Source organism: Triplophysa rosa, linkage group LG6 (assembly GCF_024868665.1).
Source record: "Triplophysa rosa linkage group LG6, Trosa_1v2, whole genome shotgun sequence".
Lineage (NCBI taxonomy): Eukaryota > Metazoa > Chordata > Actinopteri > Cypriniformes > Nemacheilidae > Triplophysa > Triplophysa rosa.
In genome coordinates this window covers 4803153-4820987 of record NC_079895.1, presented here as the reverse complement: position 1 = coordinate 4820987, position 17835 = coordinate 4803153, and the positions used below count along the sequence as shown (strand labels likewise).

The 17835-nt window shown below is 37.3% G+C and overlaps 1 protein-coding gene across 1 annotated transcript in view; it reads right to left on the bottom strand.

Moving 5' to 3' along the window:
* Positions 1-17835, bottom strand: part of ttn.1 (titin, tandem duplicate 1) — a 132977-nt gene that overhangs the window by 86413 nt on the left and 28729 nt on the right. Inside the window, exons 43-86 of the mRNA XM_057336724.1 lie at positions 16921-17211; positions 16470-16757; positions 15929-16039; positions 15567-15840; positions 15299-15482; positions 15096-15176; positions 14724-14991; positions 14164-14373; positions 13997-14074; positions 13882-13908; positions 13665-13721; positions 13542-13586; positions 13041-13100; positions 12634-12705; positions 12241-12315; positions 11996-12076; positions 11442-11717; positions 10695-11138; positions 10444-10524; positions 9541-10164; positions 9102-9188; positions 8920-9003; positions 8734-8820; positions 8457-8543; positions 8204-8287; positions 8012-8095; positions 7736-7816; positions 7502-7588; positions 7272-7355; positions 6989-7072; positions 6598-6642; positions 4687-6141; positions 4241-4291; positions 3585-3983; positions 3111-3380; positions 2745-3023; positions 2523-2662; positions 2144-2270; positions 1780-2046; positions 1237-1503; positions 789-1052; positions 564-703; positions 355-481; positions 12-278 (exon numbers count right to left, since the gene is read on the bottom strand). Coding sequence (XP_057192707.1) covers positions 12-278; positions 355-481; positions 564-703; positions 789-1052; positions 1237-1503; positions 1780-2046; positions 2144-2270; positions 2523-2662; positions 2745-3023; positions 3111-3380; positions 3585-3983; positions 4241-4291; positions 4687-6141; positions 6598-6642; positions 6989-7072; positions 7272-7355; positions 7502-7588; positions 7736-7816; positions 8012-8095; positions 8204-8287; positions 8457-8543; positions 8734-8820; positions 8920-9003; positions 9102-9188; positions 9541-10164; positions 10444-10524; positions 10695-11138; positions 11442-11717; positions 11996-12076; positions 12241-12315; positions 12634-12705; positions 13041-13100; positions 13542-13586; positions 13665-13721; positions 13882-13908; positions 13997-14074; positions 14164-14373; positions 14724-14991; positions 15096-15176; positions 15299-15482; positions 15567-15840; positions 15929-16039; positions 16470-16757; positions 16921-17211 — 8574 coding nt within the window. The remainder of the gene's footprint in view (positions 1-11; positions 279-354; positions 482-563; positions 704-788; positions 1053-1236; positions 1504-1779; positions 2047-2143; positions 2271-2522; positions 2663-2744; positions 3024-3110; positions 3381-3584; positions 3984-4240; positions 4292-4686; positions 6142-6597; positions 6643-6988; positions 7073-7271; positions 7356-7501; positions 7589-7735; positions 7817-8011; positions 8096-8203; positions 8288-8456; positions 8544-8733; positions 8821-8919; positions 9004-9101; positions 9189-9540; positions 10165-10443; positions 10525-10694; positions 11139-11441; positions 11718-11995; positions 12077-12240; positions 12316-12633; positions 12706-13040; positions 13101-13541; positions 13587-13664; positions 13722-13881; positions 13909-13996; positions 14075-14163; positions 14374-14723; positions 14992-15095; positions 15177-15298; positions 15483-15566; positions 15841-15928; positions 16040-16469; positions 16758-16920; positions 17212-17835) is intronic.

The following is a 17835-nucleotide window of genomic DNA, read 5'->3' as shown; positions in this document are numbered from 1 at the left end:
CAATACGTTACCCTGAATAACAAGTTTGCTGGATGCTCTTTTGTCCTCAGCCTCAAAAATGTACTTTGCCTCATCCTCATAGGCTGCAGATCTGATCACCAGAGTGTGTCTTATTCCTTCCGTCAAGATTTCAAATTTCTCATCAGTCTGCAACTCCTGAGATCCCTTCAGCCAGCGGAAGGACTTTGCCACTCTCGACAACTCGATTTCAAATCTTGCCTCATCTTTCTCGAAGATGTGCACGTCGCTCATGGGTGCAACAAAAGTGATAGGCAACTCTATAATACAGAAATATGAAAATCTGAGCCCATTTCAAGACAGGCACAAAACAATTAAGTGAAAAAAAGAATATACCTTTGACTTGAAGATTGGCAGTACACTTAGCATTTGCTCCTTGGAAGACAACCTCTCCTGTTTGGGAAACTTTGCAGTTGTAGAGTGTCAATGTGTGTTTTGCACCATCTTCAATGATCTCAATGTCCTGTTAAAGAGAACTTGCCAATTAAAGACATGAAGACCAACATGTTATGATAAATAGGATGTATTGATAAAATGTTTCTCACAGGTGAAGGAGACAGGACTTCATCCTTCAGTTTCCATTGGCCATGAACATCATCTTCAGAGATTTCCACTTCAAAACGAGCAGTCTCACCATCAAAGAGCTCAACGCCGTACATGGGACGCACCACTTTGATGTCACGAGCTGGAATAAGACAACAAAGACACTCGTCAGACACCTGAATGAAAGGAAATTTTCAAGCAAAATCAATATAACCTTGAGTACTGACCTTCAATGTTCATGTTTGAAGTAGTCTTGTTTATTCCACAGTCACAAACATACAATCCTTTGTCTTTTGCTTCTATTTTCTTAATACTGAGTATTCTTCGTTTGCCCTCAGTCTTTATAGTGACCATCTTGGAGGATTTAATTTCAATTTCATTGTGGAACCATTTCACAGGAACATCTCTGCTCAGTTCGCAGTCGAGCGTGACCTCGTCTTTCTCAACTGCGGTGTAATCTTGCAGTTTGATGACGAAGTATGCATCACCCTCTGTAGAAAGAAGTTTTTGTGTTAAAACTGTAAAGGAGCAAAGATGCAACAGGAAATAGTCTTCACAAGGTGTTCCGTTTTAGAGCAAAAATGAGACCACAGTTTTTTCACTTAAAGTGGAAATTATTTAAGACAATAACTTATGCAACTGATCAAGTAAATGATGTAATGATGGAAGATTTACCTACGACCATCAGCTTAGCCGTTGTGGATATTCCTTTAGCCTCAGCTTTAATTTGGCAAGTATCATCTAGAGTTACATCCTTAATTTCTAACGTATGTTTCTTTCCCACCATGCTGGTGAACACGGTTCTGCTCGGATGCACTTTTATTTCATTTTTATACCATGTGACATCTACGTTCTCATGAGAAAGCTCAAGGTCAAATAGAGCGGTTTGACCTTCCTTCACAGTTTGGTCCTTTAATACTGAGATGAAGTTCAGCCTCATACCTATGACATTTGTGCAGTGCATAACAAATTGACTGCGGGCGCATTCAAAGAGTATACTACAAAAGAGTATACTACAACATAAATTTTAAATAATTAGCTGTTACTGAACACAGAATTAAGTGAGTTTATTAGCACATTTGTTATTTACTTAGTTGTCATTTATATGTATTATTTAGCCTATTTGTTAGACTACACATTAATAAACACCCAAGTTAATTTTTATAAGAAAACAATTTGTCCACGACTTCAACAACCAAGATGATAACCAAGACTTACCCTCTACCATCAGATTTGCTTTTGACGTTTTTCCCAAGACTTCAATACTGTATTTTCCCTCATCCTCAAATTCACAGTTATTTATTATCAGTATGTGTTTCTTTCCGTCATCAATGATTTCGTATTTATATCCTTGTGTAACGATATCAGAACCCTTAAACCAAATCACTTTAGGCACATCCTTAGTGATGGAGCACTCAAACTTTGCCTGTTTCTTTTCATGCACTGAAACGTCCTTCAATGGGACTGTGAAGTCCATTTCAATCTCTGGTAGGTGTGAATGAACAGTGTCCTTCGTGTGTCATTAATTTGCATATATATTTATTTGAATTGCACTTAAGAAAACCATCCATTGTTCTCTTACCTTTCACTGTGAGCATAGCACTTGTCACAGCGTTCAGAGCTTGGTATGTAACTTCACCAGCCTGGTCAAGCTGCACATTTTTGATAGTAAGGAATCGTTTTGTTCTCTCAGATCTGATGTCACATGTCTGAAATGAAAGCAGATAATAAATCGCCGTTCTAAAACATCAGATTTGAAAATTTGGAAAGATATAACTAGGCTGTATATCTACTTTAAATTACTGTATGATTAGCCTGTATGTAAAAAAGCTACATTTAAATAGCTTCCTCAAGACTGCAATTTGACTTGCAGTTATTTTGTACTTTAAGGATCTGAATGCGTATTTACTTCCCCCAAAATGACAAATAATATTACAAATAAATCTTGAATGAGGCCTTACCGGGGATCTTGTTAGAACCTGTCCCTGAAGTTTCCATTCTCCAACCACATCATCCTCTGAAATTTCTGTCTCAAAGTTGGCCTCCATTTTCTCAACCACCTCCACGCTAGCAAGAGGCTTCAAGATCTCTGCTTCACGTTCTGAACAGAAGAATGCATTATATGCAACAACGTCAGATGGCAATGTAAGCAAAAATCAAGTTCTCGGTTTACTAGTTCAAACCTCCAAGTGTCAGTTTTGCTGCATATCTGCGGGCTTCGACCTCCACAGAGTACTCGGCAATATCTTCAGGCTGGGCATTCTTGATTGTAAGAGTGATTTCTTTGCCTTCCTTCTTCACTTCGGCCTTGCCCGTAGGGTCAGGGATGGGAATTTCCTCATCACCTTTGAACCACTTCCAGTTGGGAGTGTCCTTAAAGAGCTCACCCTTAAATGTAGCTGAGGCCTTGGGTTTGACATGCTGATCCCTCAAAGGTTTGACCAACCAGTCTCTAACGATTTCTGTTAAAGACATACATGCATACATTCACAACAGGTCTGCATTCACAATAGTCAGATATAGAGTTTTTGTCAAATAAAACATCATACCAATAATCTTGACATTGGTTTGAGTTTTTATGTTTTCACACTCGCATGTGTAAACACCGGCATCATCATCATTTGAGTCCTGGATTGTGATGGCCTGCTGCAGGCCAATAACATTTATCGTCATTTTGCCTGGGATTGATTTGATCTCTTTTCCATTCTTCTTCCAGACCACTTCCCTGTCCTTGTTCAACTCACAGGTCAGGTACATTGGCTGGCCCTTGATCACAGATGTCTCTTCTTCCAGATTCTTTGTGAATTTCACAGGCAATTCTGTTGTTAAAACAAATGATATTGAAAAATGAATATTTGTACATAATTAAAACTAGCACTGTAATTTAGCAATTGGTGTCTTAAATACATAGGTTTGCACATATAGTATGCATGTTCAAGAGTACATATGTGTATGTAAAATATATAAAAATGATCACTAAGTAATGTTACTTCCAAAGCTGTCAAAAAAAGAATAACCAATACCTTCGACAATAAGTTTAGCTGTTGAGGTCTTCTCCTTGTTGCCAAGTTTTGCAACACAAGTGTACTCTCCAGTGTCAGAAAGCTGTACATCAATGATTTGCAGTTTGCGGTCTTTGCCATCAGAGGTAAATTTGTGTTTTGGACTCTCCCTTAGATTACTTCCATCTTTCATCCAGGTGGTGACAGCAGTAGATGGAGAGATCTGGCACTCGAATACAGCCGAGGACCCAATGGACTCAGCCTCCTGCAACACAATGTTCTGGAGCTCCTTCACAAACTTCAGAGGTACGGCTTTGAGCTGGAACCCAAAAGGCGATTCACCTGGAGGTTTGTCACCTCCACCACCAGGTTTGAGTCCTCTACCCCTTCCGCCATCACCAGGAGAAGGAGTTTGTCTTGCTACAATATAAGAGGAAAAATGGTTTGTTCATACAAAATAAAAAAATGAGTCTCATCTTGGTCCATTGATCCACTGAGTTGTACATTTACATTTATGCATTTGGCAGATGCTTTAATCCAAAGCGACTTACACTGCATTATCCTATCCTATGTCCCTGTTTCTAAGTATGTACAGTACATACAGTAGCTTTAGAAAAACAACAAATGCACAACGAAACATGATGAGTATATACAATATATTTATATAATGAACTTACGTTTTAGTCCTCTGCCTCTTCCTGCAGCTGGCTCGTCCTTAGGTTTTCCATCTGTTTAAGATATTAGTATTATCTAGTAAGCAAAAGCTTGAAATTGTAATGTAAATTTCAGAAATCCTCAACTTAAATATAACTATTATTGGTATTATACAAGGGACAAGATGAAAACAAACATTTGAGTGAATTAATGAAACATAAAAACAAGACTAAACAAAATCCAAGGACAAACAGATGAGATGGACAAACCGATACAGAAGGGCAGAAACTGGACTCAACTGATACAAGACAATTTATCAAGAGGTGTTTGACAAATGAAGAATGGATCAACAGTGAAAAACAAACAACATGAAACACTCATATAAGAATAAAGATGTTAAAGGGTAATTGAGGTGATATTATTGGGAGTTAGATGTTTTGAAGAAGCCATGAGATACCAATGGAGATACCTCTTTTGTCACCCATTCCTGGGGTTTCAACAGCCCCATCTTCCAAGAGGTCATCAAAGTTCTCGGACCCATAGCTGTCCCGAGGAGTAAGTTCCCATCCCCAAGTTTCTTCTTCTTCATCCTCATGTTTCACTTCTTCCTCACGCTCAGATACTTCAACCTCTTGCTGTGTGGGAATCTTTTGTAAATGCAGAGCACTAGGGGACATCTCTTTCATCACCTCTCTTATTTCTTCACTTTTCTGAGTAGTTGTTTCTTCTTTGGGTGAGATTTTCTTTTGGACCTTTTTCAGAGTAACAGACTCAATTGAATCCTTGGGGGAAAGCTTTTTGGGTAATTTGGCACTAGGCTTTCTTTCCATTGGAATGGACTCAGTTGGTTTAGGTTTGGAAATGTCAGCTTTTGGAGAAAGAGCCTTTTTCAGCTCTCCAGGTTCTAGCGATATTTCTTCTTTCTCCATTTTCTTTGGAGGAGAGGCAATCTTTTTGGAGATTGCTGGCTTCTCTTCTTTCAGACTTGTTTTAGTCAATAGAAGACTGGGTTTATCTACCTTTGGTGAAGGAGTTTTCTTAGCTTCTACAGGTTTTAACGCAACCTCCTCTTTTTTTGAATCTTCCTTTGGAATAATTCCACGTTTTTTAATTGGTGCCTTCTCTTCTTCCTTTGGTGTGTCTTCTGTTGTCTTTGCTGTGCTAGTTACAGTCTTCATGGGGACATCTGGCTTCTCAACATGTTCAGGTTCTTTAGATGCTTTCTGAGTTTGTTCTGGTCTCTTCACCTGGATGTCAGTGTCCTTTGGGATACCAGACATTTCTAGACGCTTAATGTCTTCAGGCTTCTTTGTTTGTTCTCGAGGAATCTTTTCAGCAGATACATGAGCTTTGGAAAATGGTTTCAGTTGAACATTTTCTGACTCATCTGCCTGTGGTGTAATTTTACCAGATTTCTTTATAAATTTCTTAGGCTCTTTTGAGATTTCATCCTTAGCCACTGCATCCACCTTATGTTCCTTTTTCAATGAGACCATAGTTCCTTTCTCTCTCCCGTCTACCTCAGAAACAATCTCTGCTTTACCTTTCGCTTCATACACTTCTGTCTTTTCTCCTTCCTCTTCATATGTTCTCTCTTTTATTGTAGCCGTTTCATAGTACCAAGTATCTTCAGTGACTTCACAACTGCTGGTGATCTTAACTTCAGTGACAGCCTTTGAAAACACCATCTCTTCTCCAACAATTTCAGCTTTCTCAGTTTTACGGAGAAGAGGTCCTGCTCCCATTGGTGATTCCTCTCGCTCAATCTTGCTAACTTTCTTAAGTGATATAACTTCATGTTCTTCCTCATGCTCTTTTGATTTTCTAGTCACTTTCTTCGTGGCCTGTGTTTCCATTCTTTCCTCTTCCTTCAAGAGAATTTTACTCTTTTGTTTAAGAAGTGCTTGTGTGGTGCTAGTTGTTTCTGAGGCAACAAATGTCACATTAATCACATAACAAAGACATTACATTTAGCAGGACATGAGACAGTTCACATATCACACACATTACACAGCAGGGCTATAGCCAAAAACATCATAATGTAAAGTGGTTGAACTAAGATATGATAAACACTAAGTCTCATTATTACTACCAAACAAACTGTAGTGAACAGCATAATTGTTTAAAAACATAAAACATGATAAAAACGTTTGACCCCAAACTGTACTGATTAAACTACCATGTAAATCATAGTTGTTTAAAATAATGATAACTTAACGTAACTATAAAGTAACATGCTTCGATAAAAGGAATGAAACAAACACGAAACAAGCAGACACAAAATTACAAGATGCAAGAATAACATTGAATGTATATGTTGGGAGAATAATGATATTATTAATAATAATAATAAGAAGAAGAAGAATACAAATAAACATACCTTTTGGAGCAGGTCCAGGAGCAGCAACGGGGCCTTTGTCTGCATCTGTTTCAGAAATCATTTTAGATTAAAAACATAACACACATACATGAGATAAATTATGGTTCCTAAGTACAAAAGTTAATAATATATATAATTCATCTTTCTACTTCCATTATAAATGTACAATAACTGTACATTCGTTTAAAAAGTGAAGTGAAAGAGTAGACACCTCTCATCTGTATATCGTATTAAGAAACATAAAAATATTGAGACTGTCAGAAGGGGTTAATAGGATTTTACAGAATATAGACAAACATTTAACTTAAGGGACAAGACAAGATTTAAAAGATTCTTCAAAGACATAAAATAACAGCTAAACAATCATACATATCACTGACAAACACTCTACCTGTAGGAGGAGAGATTTTAGGTTCAAGTGGCGCTGCTGTTTGCTTTGGGGCTTCAGGAGATGGTGTCTTTGCAACAGTTGGCTCTTTAAATAAAACAGTACCACAGTCTCAACCACACGTAGTGAAGACAAATGTGGAATAAGTTGTTATTGTTGTACATTTACAGCACAATGAACATTTAAAGATAACCATGAAAGAAGAAATAATTACAAGCAAAGAATGACACATCCTATTAAAAAGACCAGCAAACTCAGTTTTTTATCTCAGTTTTGCTTTCAATACCTTTAGAAGGCAAACTTTTCTGTTCAACTGGAGCCACAGTTGGCTTTGGTGCCTCAGGAGATGGTTTCTTTTCAACCGTGGGCTCTTTAAATAAAACAATATAATTGTCACAACCACATGAAGAATGTTATCTGACTGGACAAGATGAACACAGAAAAGATGGACTGACAAAGCAAACAATCATACACCATACCAAAGATAAACTAAAAATATATTCTTCCCATGTATACCTTTAGAAGGAGGCAGTACTTTCTGTTCAACTAGAGCCACAGTTGGCTTTGGAGCTTCGGGAACTGGCTTCTTTTCAACAGCTGGTTCTTTAAATAAGATAATGTCATAGTCACAACCAAAACTGGTGTTAGAAGAACATTTCTAAAGACGATCACAAATGATGACACATTAAAACAAACACAAACAACACTAAAGAATGACTTGTATGCAAGCAAATCCTTCTTGCTGTATACCTTTGGAAGGAGGCAATATTTTCTGTTCAACTGGAGCCACAGTTAGTTTTGGCGCTTCAGGTTTCTTTTCAACAATGGGCTCTTTGAATAAAATAATGCCATAGTCACAACCAAAATGAACCAATGCGTATATGGAACAAGTTGTTACTGAACTGGTCATTCAAAATGTAAAGATGAAAAGAGAAAAATATGGCAAGTAAGATGATATCATAGTCAAAGTATAAAAGAAAACAATGCATCTGATTTATATGCTAGCTAATATTTCTTGCTATGTACCTTTAAGAGGCAACATTTTCTTTTCAACTGAAGTCACAGTTGGTTTTGATGCTTCTGGAACTGGTTTCTTTTCGATGGTGGGCTCTTTAAATAAGATGACACAATAGTCACAATATTATTGGTGACTACAAAAGATACACTTAAAAACAACGTATCTGATTTATATGCCAGCAAATCTTTCTTGCTGTATACCTTTGGAAGACAATGTTTTCTGTTCATCTGGAGCCACAGTTGGTTTTGGTGCTTCAGGCACTGGTTTCTTTTCAACAGTTGGCTCTTTAAAACAAAAGATCATGCCATGGTCACAAATGTGGATTAACTTGTTATTTGACTGGACTATTAAGATTTAAAGAGATTTAAGAGAAAAAGATGGATTAACAAAGAAAACAATCGCACCACATAAGACAAACAGTACACATCTGAACAATTGGTTTTCTTCGTATACCTTTTGAACGAGGTACAATTTTCTGTTCAACTGAAGCCACGTTCGGCTTTGGTGCTTCAGGCACTGGTTTATTTTCAACAGCTGGCACTTTAAATAAAAAACGCCACAGTCACAATCAAAATGAACCAAGTCATGTATGAAACAAGATGTTACTGGACTGGACAGTAAACATTTAAAGATGAAAAGAGACAGAGATGGATTGACAACGCAAACAATCACATCACATAAGACTGACATATAGACCAGAAAATTGTTCTTCCAGTATGGCTTTGTATACCTTTGGAAGGAGGCAATATTTTCTGTTCAACTGGAGTCACAGTTGGTTTCGGTGCTTCAGGAGCTGGTTTCTTTTCAACCGTAGGCTCTTTAAATGAGACAACGCCATAGTCACAATATAAAAGGTGACCATAAAAACATTTATCTGATCTACAGTATATACCAGCAAGCCTTGCTTGCTGTATACCTTTAGAATGCAATATTTTCTTTTCAACTGGAGCCACTGTTGGTTTTGGTACTTCAGGAACTGGTTTCTTTTTGACAGTGGGCTCTTTAAATAAGATGACACCATAGTCACAATATAATCGTGACCACAAATAAATGCATCTGACATATACTGTATATCAGCAGATATTTCTTGCTGTATACCTTTAGGAGGAGCCAGTATTTTCTGTTCAACTGGAGCCATGGTTGGCTTGGATGCAACGGGTTCAGGTTCCTTCACTGATTCTGGTTCTTGAAAAAAGTAACCCAAGGTTACAATCAAGGTATAGAAGATTTGAAGATGAACATACAAACACAATGCACATGATCACACAAGGAACTAGATGCTGAATCCAAATGTCAGTTCAGTTCGTCCAGTCTTCATTTTTTGTACCTTTTGTAGAAGAAATAAATTCTAACACAGCCTGCGTCTTCTCATATGATTAAGAAGTATTACACATTTAAGATATAAAATATAATGACAAAGAAAGGTTATCACAGTTGCCTTTTCGGCAAATACCTAAAGACAAGCAAGCAACATTCAAGAAAAGATATATGCTGCAATATACCAGCTAAGGCATATGCTGAAGATTGCAAGATTTACCTTTTTCATGCACTTCCTCTAGTTTAGTTGCAATATCTTTTGCTTTAACTATTGGTGTAATTTCAGCTGATATCAGCTGAGGAGGTTCTGTCTGTGATCTCTTGATTTCTTGAACAGACTCCTGAGAGTGAGCAAGCTCATCTTTTTTCCTCTGCATGGTTACCTCCTTTTCAGGAGTGACATGTGTCTTCTGAGCGGAATTATACTTGATTGCATATTTTTCATTTCGCATAATTTCTTGCCTTTCCAGAGATATCTCACTGTTAGGTGCCACCACATCTTCTGTGGGCCGTTCATCTCTTTTTTCAACACAAGATGTCAGCAATTTCCTCTCAAAGCGCAATTCTTCTTTTGACTGTTTCAGTTCAGTCATCTTTATAGCTGGGGTTTGTTCTGGCTTCCGGGAGACCTCTGTTTCAATTATCTTCATATCTTCAGCAGTTGATTCTCTAATGTGATGACCCACAATTTCTTGAGCGTCCTTAAGTGTATGAGAAATGCCACTACTCTTCTCCACAATTTCGTCCCTCAAACATATTTCTTCCATCATGCAAATCTTTTGCATTGCCTGGGTAACCTCCACTGTAAGGGGAATTTGCTCAGTTCTCTTCGAAGCTGAAAAGACTTTAAAGACGAAAGATTTTCAAGATTGCACCACATAACGTGGCAAGAGTTTTTAACAAAACAGGCACACATATATAGAAGCAAGTTAAAAAACAAGTGTTCTTTTAGAAAAGATCATGCAACAGGAACATGTTTTCTATCTATCAGCTAAATTTGACTGCACCGCTTATCATGGTATTAATAATTAATTTGTAAATATCTGTTTAGTTATTTTCTAAGGGCAGATAAAGTTATGTAGAGATTCAAATTGACTTTGTATCACACCAACACAGTGCATACCTTTGACTGAGGGCATCTCAGTCTCCCGCTTAGCCATTGGTTTTTTCTCAGGTGGTACTTCTGCAGGCTTTACTTCAGCCACTTTGTAAAAGTATATCAGACAGAGATAGCACATTAAGTAAACACAAAGAACAAAGACATAAGAAAAATAAGATCGGCTGACAAATGTAAGAGATTGTACTGTTTATCCCCATAAATGCAGGGTATTTTAAGGGCTGTATTTGTCTTACACAGCTTTATTATCTGGATACCTTTCTTTGAATAAGCCTCCTTTTTGTGAGTAAATGGTGCAGGTTCACTAGGTTTTGGGGTTGGTTTCATCTTTGGTGGCTCTTGCTTTTTAGCTTGTTCTGCTTCTCGGGACTCTGAAGGTTTGGGCAAAGACTCTACTTTTCTGTCAGACTCAACTTTGGAAACCTCTTGGGAAGGTGGCTTTCTTGTGGGTTCCTGTATAATCTCCAGTAGAGCCGATGTGACTTCTGGTTTAGTAACTGGCTCTGGAGTGTAAGTTTGCTGACTAGCTGGCTCTACACTTGATGGCTTGGAGAAAAAGGCTTTAGTTTTTTCTTGTATTGGCGCAGAGACTTCTTTCCTCAATGGCTCTGTCTTTGGTGGCACAGATGCAACAAGTGCAGGCTCCGGTTTTCTATCTACATTTACTTTTGTAGCATTTGCTTCCTTCATCTCCAAAGAAGCTTCAGAGGAACACACATGTAGTTATACAGTGTATTAATTTAAGCAAAGTCATGCATTTTGTTAAAGGCCCATATAATATAAAGAGTTATTTAAGAGCACAAAAATGACAAACTTCAAGAGCACCAGTTTTGGTGACAAAGACAACAAACACAAATGACACAGGTTTAAGATAACCCACAAATCTGTAAGATTTAAGGAATACCCCCTCCCCACATTCACATGACAAACACACATGTATATACTGTAGATAGACACTAACAAGACACTGAAAACACAATACACACAATAATCACACACAATACCTTTAACAGAGGGTGCTTCAACTTTCTTTGTAACTGCAGGCTTAAGTTCAGTGTTGGGTTTGGCCTCATGCTTTGGTGTAGCTTTTGGCTCCGGCTTGGTCTCAGGCTGTGGCAGAACTTTTGGTTCAGGCTTGGGCTCAGGTTTTTGTGCAGCTTTCGACTCAGGCTGTGGAATAACTTTTGGCTCAGGCTTGGGTTGAGGTTTTGGTTCAGGCTTAGCCACAACCACTGGAGTCTCTTTGGGTTCTGCCGGCACCTGAGGCTTAGTCTCTGATGCTGTAGGTTTTAGAACATCGGTTTCCAAAAGGATATTGACAACATAAACACAAGACATTTAAACACTGTGTGCATCACAGATAGACAGTATATTAAGAAATGTTCAAAACATTAAAAACATATTTAGAAGAATATAAGACATAGGAGTAAACTGCAGACTACAGTTTCACATAAGACATGTATTTTAAACTCATTACAAACAACATTTGAAAGAGACATATTGAATACAGAACTTATGTTAGACAATAAACACTCTGAACACATAGTGTTGACAATACCTTTGGCTGGGGGTTGTTCTTTTTGTTCAGTCACTTTCAGAGAGGGCACTTTCTCCTCAACTGGTTTCTTGACTTCAGGTTCTTTGAAATATGATGGCAATACAATTCAGTCATGATTTATGTGTTCCCAAACAAATTACTACACGTACAGCAAGTGCACAAATACAGACACATCTGGTAATATACAAACATCAGACAGAAAAACAGAAGAACAAGGTTAGACTGGAGCAACGCCATGTAAATACCTTTCTCAGGAACCAGCGTAATCTGTACGAAGGTCGTAGCAGGTGTCTCTTCTGGTTGCTTCATAACTTCAAGGACTTAAAAGACATCAGTTTTATTAGAATATAACCTTCTAAGCTTATGCAAGTTTACGTACCAAAGCGTCCATGCTTTTAGCATGATTGCAAAAGCATTACAAGAAAACATTCATGTACAGCACAATGTAACACATGGTAATTATACAATGGACACAAATTCACAATGACATACAATATTAGACAAATTAAACACAGACAAGAGACAAACCAAAGATGTTTTTGGTTCAGCACGGACAAGTGTTTGGCTTGGCGTATAGGTGTTAAAAGATCTCTGGCTTCAAAAAGCAGTTATATAAACAGATTGCTTTCATTGAATACCTTTCATTGGCACCTCTTTCGTTTTCTCCACTACAGTCTTTGTAACGGTCTCCTCAATGGGTTTCTTCACCTCTGTAGAAAACAAGAACATTTTTAGCTATTTTTAGGATTATTGAATGACACGGGATGGACTGTAATGAAAACGTGAAAATTATACACACTTTAGACCGAATGTTAAATGCTGTATAATTTTTAATTCACTTTAATAAAAGTGCTAGATGAATACATAAAAATGTAAATATTATTTAAAAAAAAGAGAATTAAAATGAAGATGAGTGATGAGAAAGAGATGACAAAGACGAAAACAAACGCACACATACACAGACACACACACACAGAATAAAAACAAGACGAGCAAAATGTTATGCTCTTAAATAAAGACACCAAGACTATTAACCCCACTGTACCTTGCAGTGAAGAGAATTTATAAGTAACACTCTCCTCTTGGACTGTCCAGCTCTGATACTCTATCATACAACAATAAAATAGTTTTAAAATTTTCGAATTAAAAGGAAAACATTTCAGAAGAAACTTCAGAAATGAGAAAGAAAGAAAAGGGAGAGAAAGAGAGAGAGAGAGAGAGAGAGAGAGAGAGAGAGAGAGGGAGAGGGAGAGGGAGAGAAAGAGAGAAAGAAAGAAAGAAAGAAAGAAAGAAAGAAAGAAAGAAAGAAAGAAAGAAAGAAAGAAAGAAAGAAAGAAAGAAAAAGAAAGAAAGATGACTGAGTAAATGAACGAATGAATGAATTACAGGATTAATGTGATGTTAGACAGTGAGGCTCTTATTTGGTAATATTAGTCGACATGGCATTTTGGATAGTGAAAGTTTAGTTTATTAAGGCATTAGGTGTATTACATTCTACCAGTAAAAGTGAAAAAAACACTCATTATTGGAATTTTTCAAATAATACCTGTCACTTCAGACTTTTCTTCATAATGAAATTCAGAGGTTTCATCTTTACGCAGAAGGAAACTTGATTATTATAAGTGAAGTTTCTTCTATTAATTTGTTTGTTTAACTTTGCTTGTCTTACCCTTAAAACTGATCACAGATGACACATCAGGCACGTGTATTGATGTATCTGGAACATCTGGGCATGTTAAGATTAATTTTAATGTACTTGTCAATTGATTGATTTAAATAAAGAATATGTTTTCATGTTATTAGTTCTGTTTACAGTTTGCACAAGTTTTAAATGAAATTAGTTGGAATGGGGGGTTAATCCTCAAATCCCACATGTGACAACTTACCAAAGGAACGTGTTCTTAATTCAATTTCTGGAAAAGAAGGTAAAAGATATTTACTCTCGACTAAGCTCTACTAAACAAACACCTGTGCGATGATCCTTTACTATAACATTTGTACCTTTGCCTGACAGATAAAGCTCCGCTGTACTTTTAGTTTCACCGACAGGCTCCAGTCGTGCAATCACAGAGTACACGCCTAAAAGATTTTCAGTCAAGTTAATGGAGTTTTAACTTCTTTCACTCTATATTTATACTGAGCTTCTGTGACTACTTAAATGTACACACCTTCATCCTCAGATGTTACATTACGGATGATCATAAAGTGTCTTCGTCCTTCACATCTGAAGGTATATTTCGGGCTCTCTTTAAGTTCCCATGCGTCTTTATACCAGGTGACGACCGCATTGTCAAAAGCCAACTCGCACTCAAAAGTGGCCGACTGGCGTTCATTCACCACAATATTCTGAATGCGCTTGGTGAACTGAATTTGATCGGCTACAAATAATATAAAAGGATTGAAATCATTAATTGTCTTAAAATTCATCTCATGGTTTTCAAAAAGAAAAGGAAAAATAGGCCAAGAAAAGAAATACGGACATTTAGACACACACTATACAACTACTAAACAAGTTTAAAGAATAAAAGAGTAACAATCACAATATCAAAGAGGTTAGTAGTGCCTTTACAAAGCGAGGTAAACTTGGGTATGAGTGGGCAACCTGTGTAGCAATGTAAACAAATGCTGTACAATATAAATCAGGTAGTAGATTAATGCAATGGAACAGTTCCACATTTATTAAAGACCGTAGGTTGGTAATTTCAATAAAAAAATAAAGTTGACTTACCCATTACTGTCAATCTTGCACTGGATATATGTGGCCCGCAAACAACCCGATAATTTCCCTGGTCGCTGCTCTGACAGTTTTTGATCTTCAAGATGTGACGATCACCCACAATCTGAACGTTGTATTTATCACTAGTTTCTAGCTTCTTTGTATCTTTATACCAAGACAGTGCAATCTCTGGATAGTTGATTTTAATCTCACACTCAAACACTCCATCTTTGTTAACTTGAGTTGACTGGTCCTTGATGTCTTTAACTAGAGTCACAGGCTGCAAAAACAATTTTATACATTTAATTGATCAATACGTTGCTGGTGCCAATATGATATCAATATTACACTGAAAATCTACTACTTCTCAAGAAAGGAACATACTTCAGTGTGTTCCATTCTGCTCTGCAAATCAGACACAAGCTTTGCCAAATCTTCATCATATTCTCGCCCAAATTCACTTCCCTGATTAAAAAAAAACATGGGCATTGATTAAAGCTACTTGTTGTGGATTTGTATCCTGATAGGAATCAAGAAAACAAAAGCTTTGGAACATCTATTTAGATAAAGACTTGAAAAATATCTACCGTTCTTCCACTTTCTTGTTCTTTTTCCCTCTTCAGTATCTCAATGGCTTGAAGGATACCTCTGTAATCTGTGATTCCATACATGCGAGCGTATTTCTCATACTCTTTTGGGTCTACATTTCTTAGCAACTCAACAATGTCAATGTCTTTGTCCTCTTTTGGACTTTTCTGCTTTGATGGAGTCCTGAGCGCAACAAAAGAGAGTTCAATGTTATAATCATTCTGAGGATAAAGCCCCAAATAAGATAAATCCAAATACCACACTCACTTCTTCAGTTTGACCATCTCTGGTCCAGCCTCTTTCTTCCCATCAACATTCAAGTCTGTGCTGCACTCAATTTCTCCATGTTTGTTTGAAGCAACACATCTGTACTGACCGGAGTCAGATTTGGTCACCTCTTTGATCTCCAGCTTGGCCTCTTGGCCCTTTTGCTGAATGTGGATGCGACCACCGTGAGTCATCTGCCTCCATTTGCCCTTCATCCATTTCACGTTGGGAATGGGATCCCCACCAACTTTAGCAATGAAGGTAGCTGTGCCCTCTGTAATCCAGAATATGATGTGATGTCATGAAACCTAACATGCTCAAAATGGCATGTATATACTGTTTAATGGAAAGTGGTAACTTACTCTCAACGATATGAAAGCTCTTGGGCTCCTCAATAAAGAACAAGTTGTCCAGTTTTTTAACTGCATGAGGTTCTGTGGGGGCTGTTGGCACTGGGGGAGCACCAGATTTTTCTGATTGACACAGGCAGTGGAAATGAATCAAATTGAATTTTTTAAATCAAATCGAATCAAATATTTTATCCAAAAAGCACTGATCCATAGTTACTTAAGAATGAATAGCAAACAAATGGGTTAAAAAGGTTGATCAAAATCACACACAAAATATTACAGCTCAGTAGTGCACTATGAATAATAGAAAATTGTGTTAAATTAAAAAATTAGCACTAGTATATATGGCATAAAGCAAACAAGAGCAAGACCAAGACCAAGACGAATAACAAGAACAAGAACAAGAACAAGAACAAGAGCAAGAGCAAGAGCAAGATAATAAAACCGTAGATTCACATATTAGTTCATACTTCTCCGAAATGTGCATATGATAGCAACTAAATTAAGAGTGATTGTATAAAAGAGAATTGTACATTAAAGATTGTGTCATTACCTTTGATTGTGACTTTAGCTTTGGTGAATTCACTTCCGGCGTCATTAGTTGCCTTGCACAGATAGTCTCCTGCATCTGTTTTGGATGCCTTGTTTATCTCCAGGTTGGCTGTGCCATCCACAAATGTGATCTTGGTGTTAGCAGAGGATGTGACTTCCCTTCTGTCCTTCATCCACTGAATATTCAGAGGAGATGAGCCACAGACATGGCAGCTAAGGATTAGCCCTTCCTCCTCATTGATTGTCATGGGTTTGAGGGGAATGTCAAAAGATGGAAGCATTTTTTGCTCTAGATGTTAAAAAATGGAAACAGTCTTTTCAATTAAATATGTTTACAGTATTCAATACAAAATACCTCAAAAAGAACATTACCAGCAAAATAATACAAAGAAGAAACGCATCAAGAATAGAAAAATAGAAAGTCAAATCATGCAAAAGGCAAAACTGTCTACCTGTGATATTAACCTCCACCTGGAAGGAGGCAGAGCCAGCTTCATTAGAAGCAGTGCACATGTAAATACCGCTTTCTGTGGCTTTGGCATTCTTGATGCACATCACAGCCATGTTGCTCTTGATGAAAATGTCATAGATGTCAGAGGTGAAGATCTCACTGTTATCTTTGTACCAGCTTACGGACAGAGGCTGTGACCCAGACACTCGACCCTCAAGCTTCACCGATTTTCCTTCACTATCCTCAACGTGCTCTGAGGGTTTCTTAGTGAAGGTTGGTGGAATTTTACGTTCTGAAAAGGAAACACATTACACACACACATGACAATCATTCACGTTGCATGCGAGATACACAATGCATTTCACAAACAGTTGAGTTGAAAATTTGTTTTACAACCAGTTTCTCTATTAGCATGGCAAGACTAGCGTCTGCCTCAACTGTCTTCACAATAGCCAGGCGTGCAGTTTTATCCACATTTGATATTTTGTTTATTTCATATTACGATTTTGGCGATTCTTTGACGAAACAATCTTCCAGTGTTCCTGCTCTGATCTAACATCTAAAGTGAAATGATATAAATAAAAGATGGAGGCCCTCTTAGGTTTACAGTAGAGAAGCACACTAAAGGATTTTATAGCGTATTAAAATGTGCTTATTAGACTATTTAATGTTTGTTAAATCGTCTACTGTGTAAGCTGTACAATTCATTAAGCATTTTAGCTTTAATGCATAGGCCTATTCTCCAAAATGCTTTGGATTGGTAATGCGTAATGCACCAGTGCTGTTTTGAAGCTCACTAAATACTCTTAATGTCTTTTAGAAATAGGTCTTTTAGAAATAGCATTATCCTTTTAAGTCAAACCATCTGGCTATCCTTTGCTGTTTTGAATGCTAGTGATTTTCTTTTTAAATACTC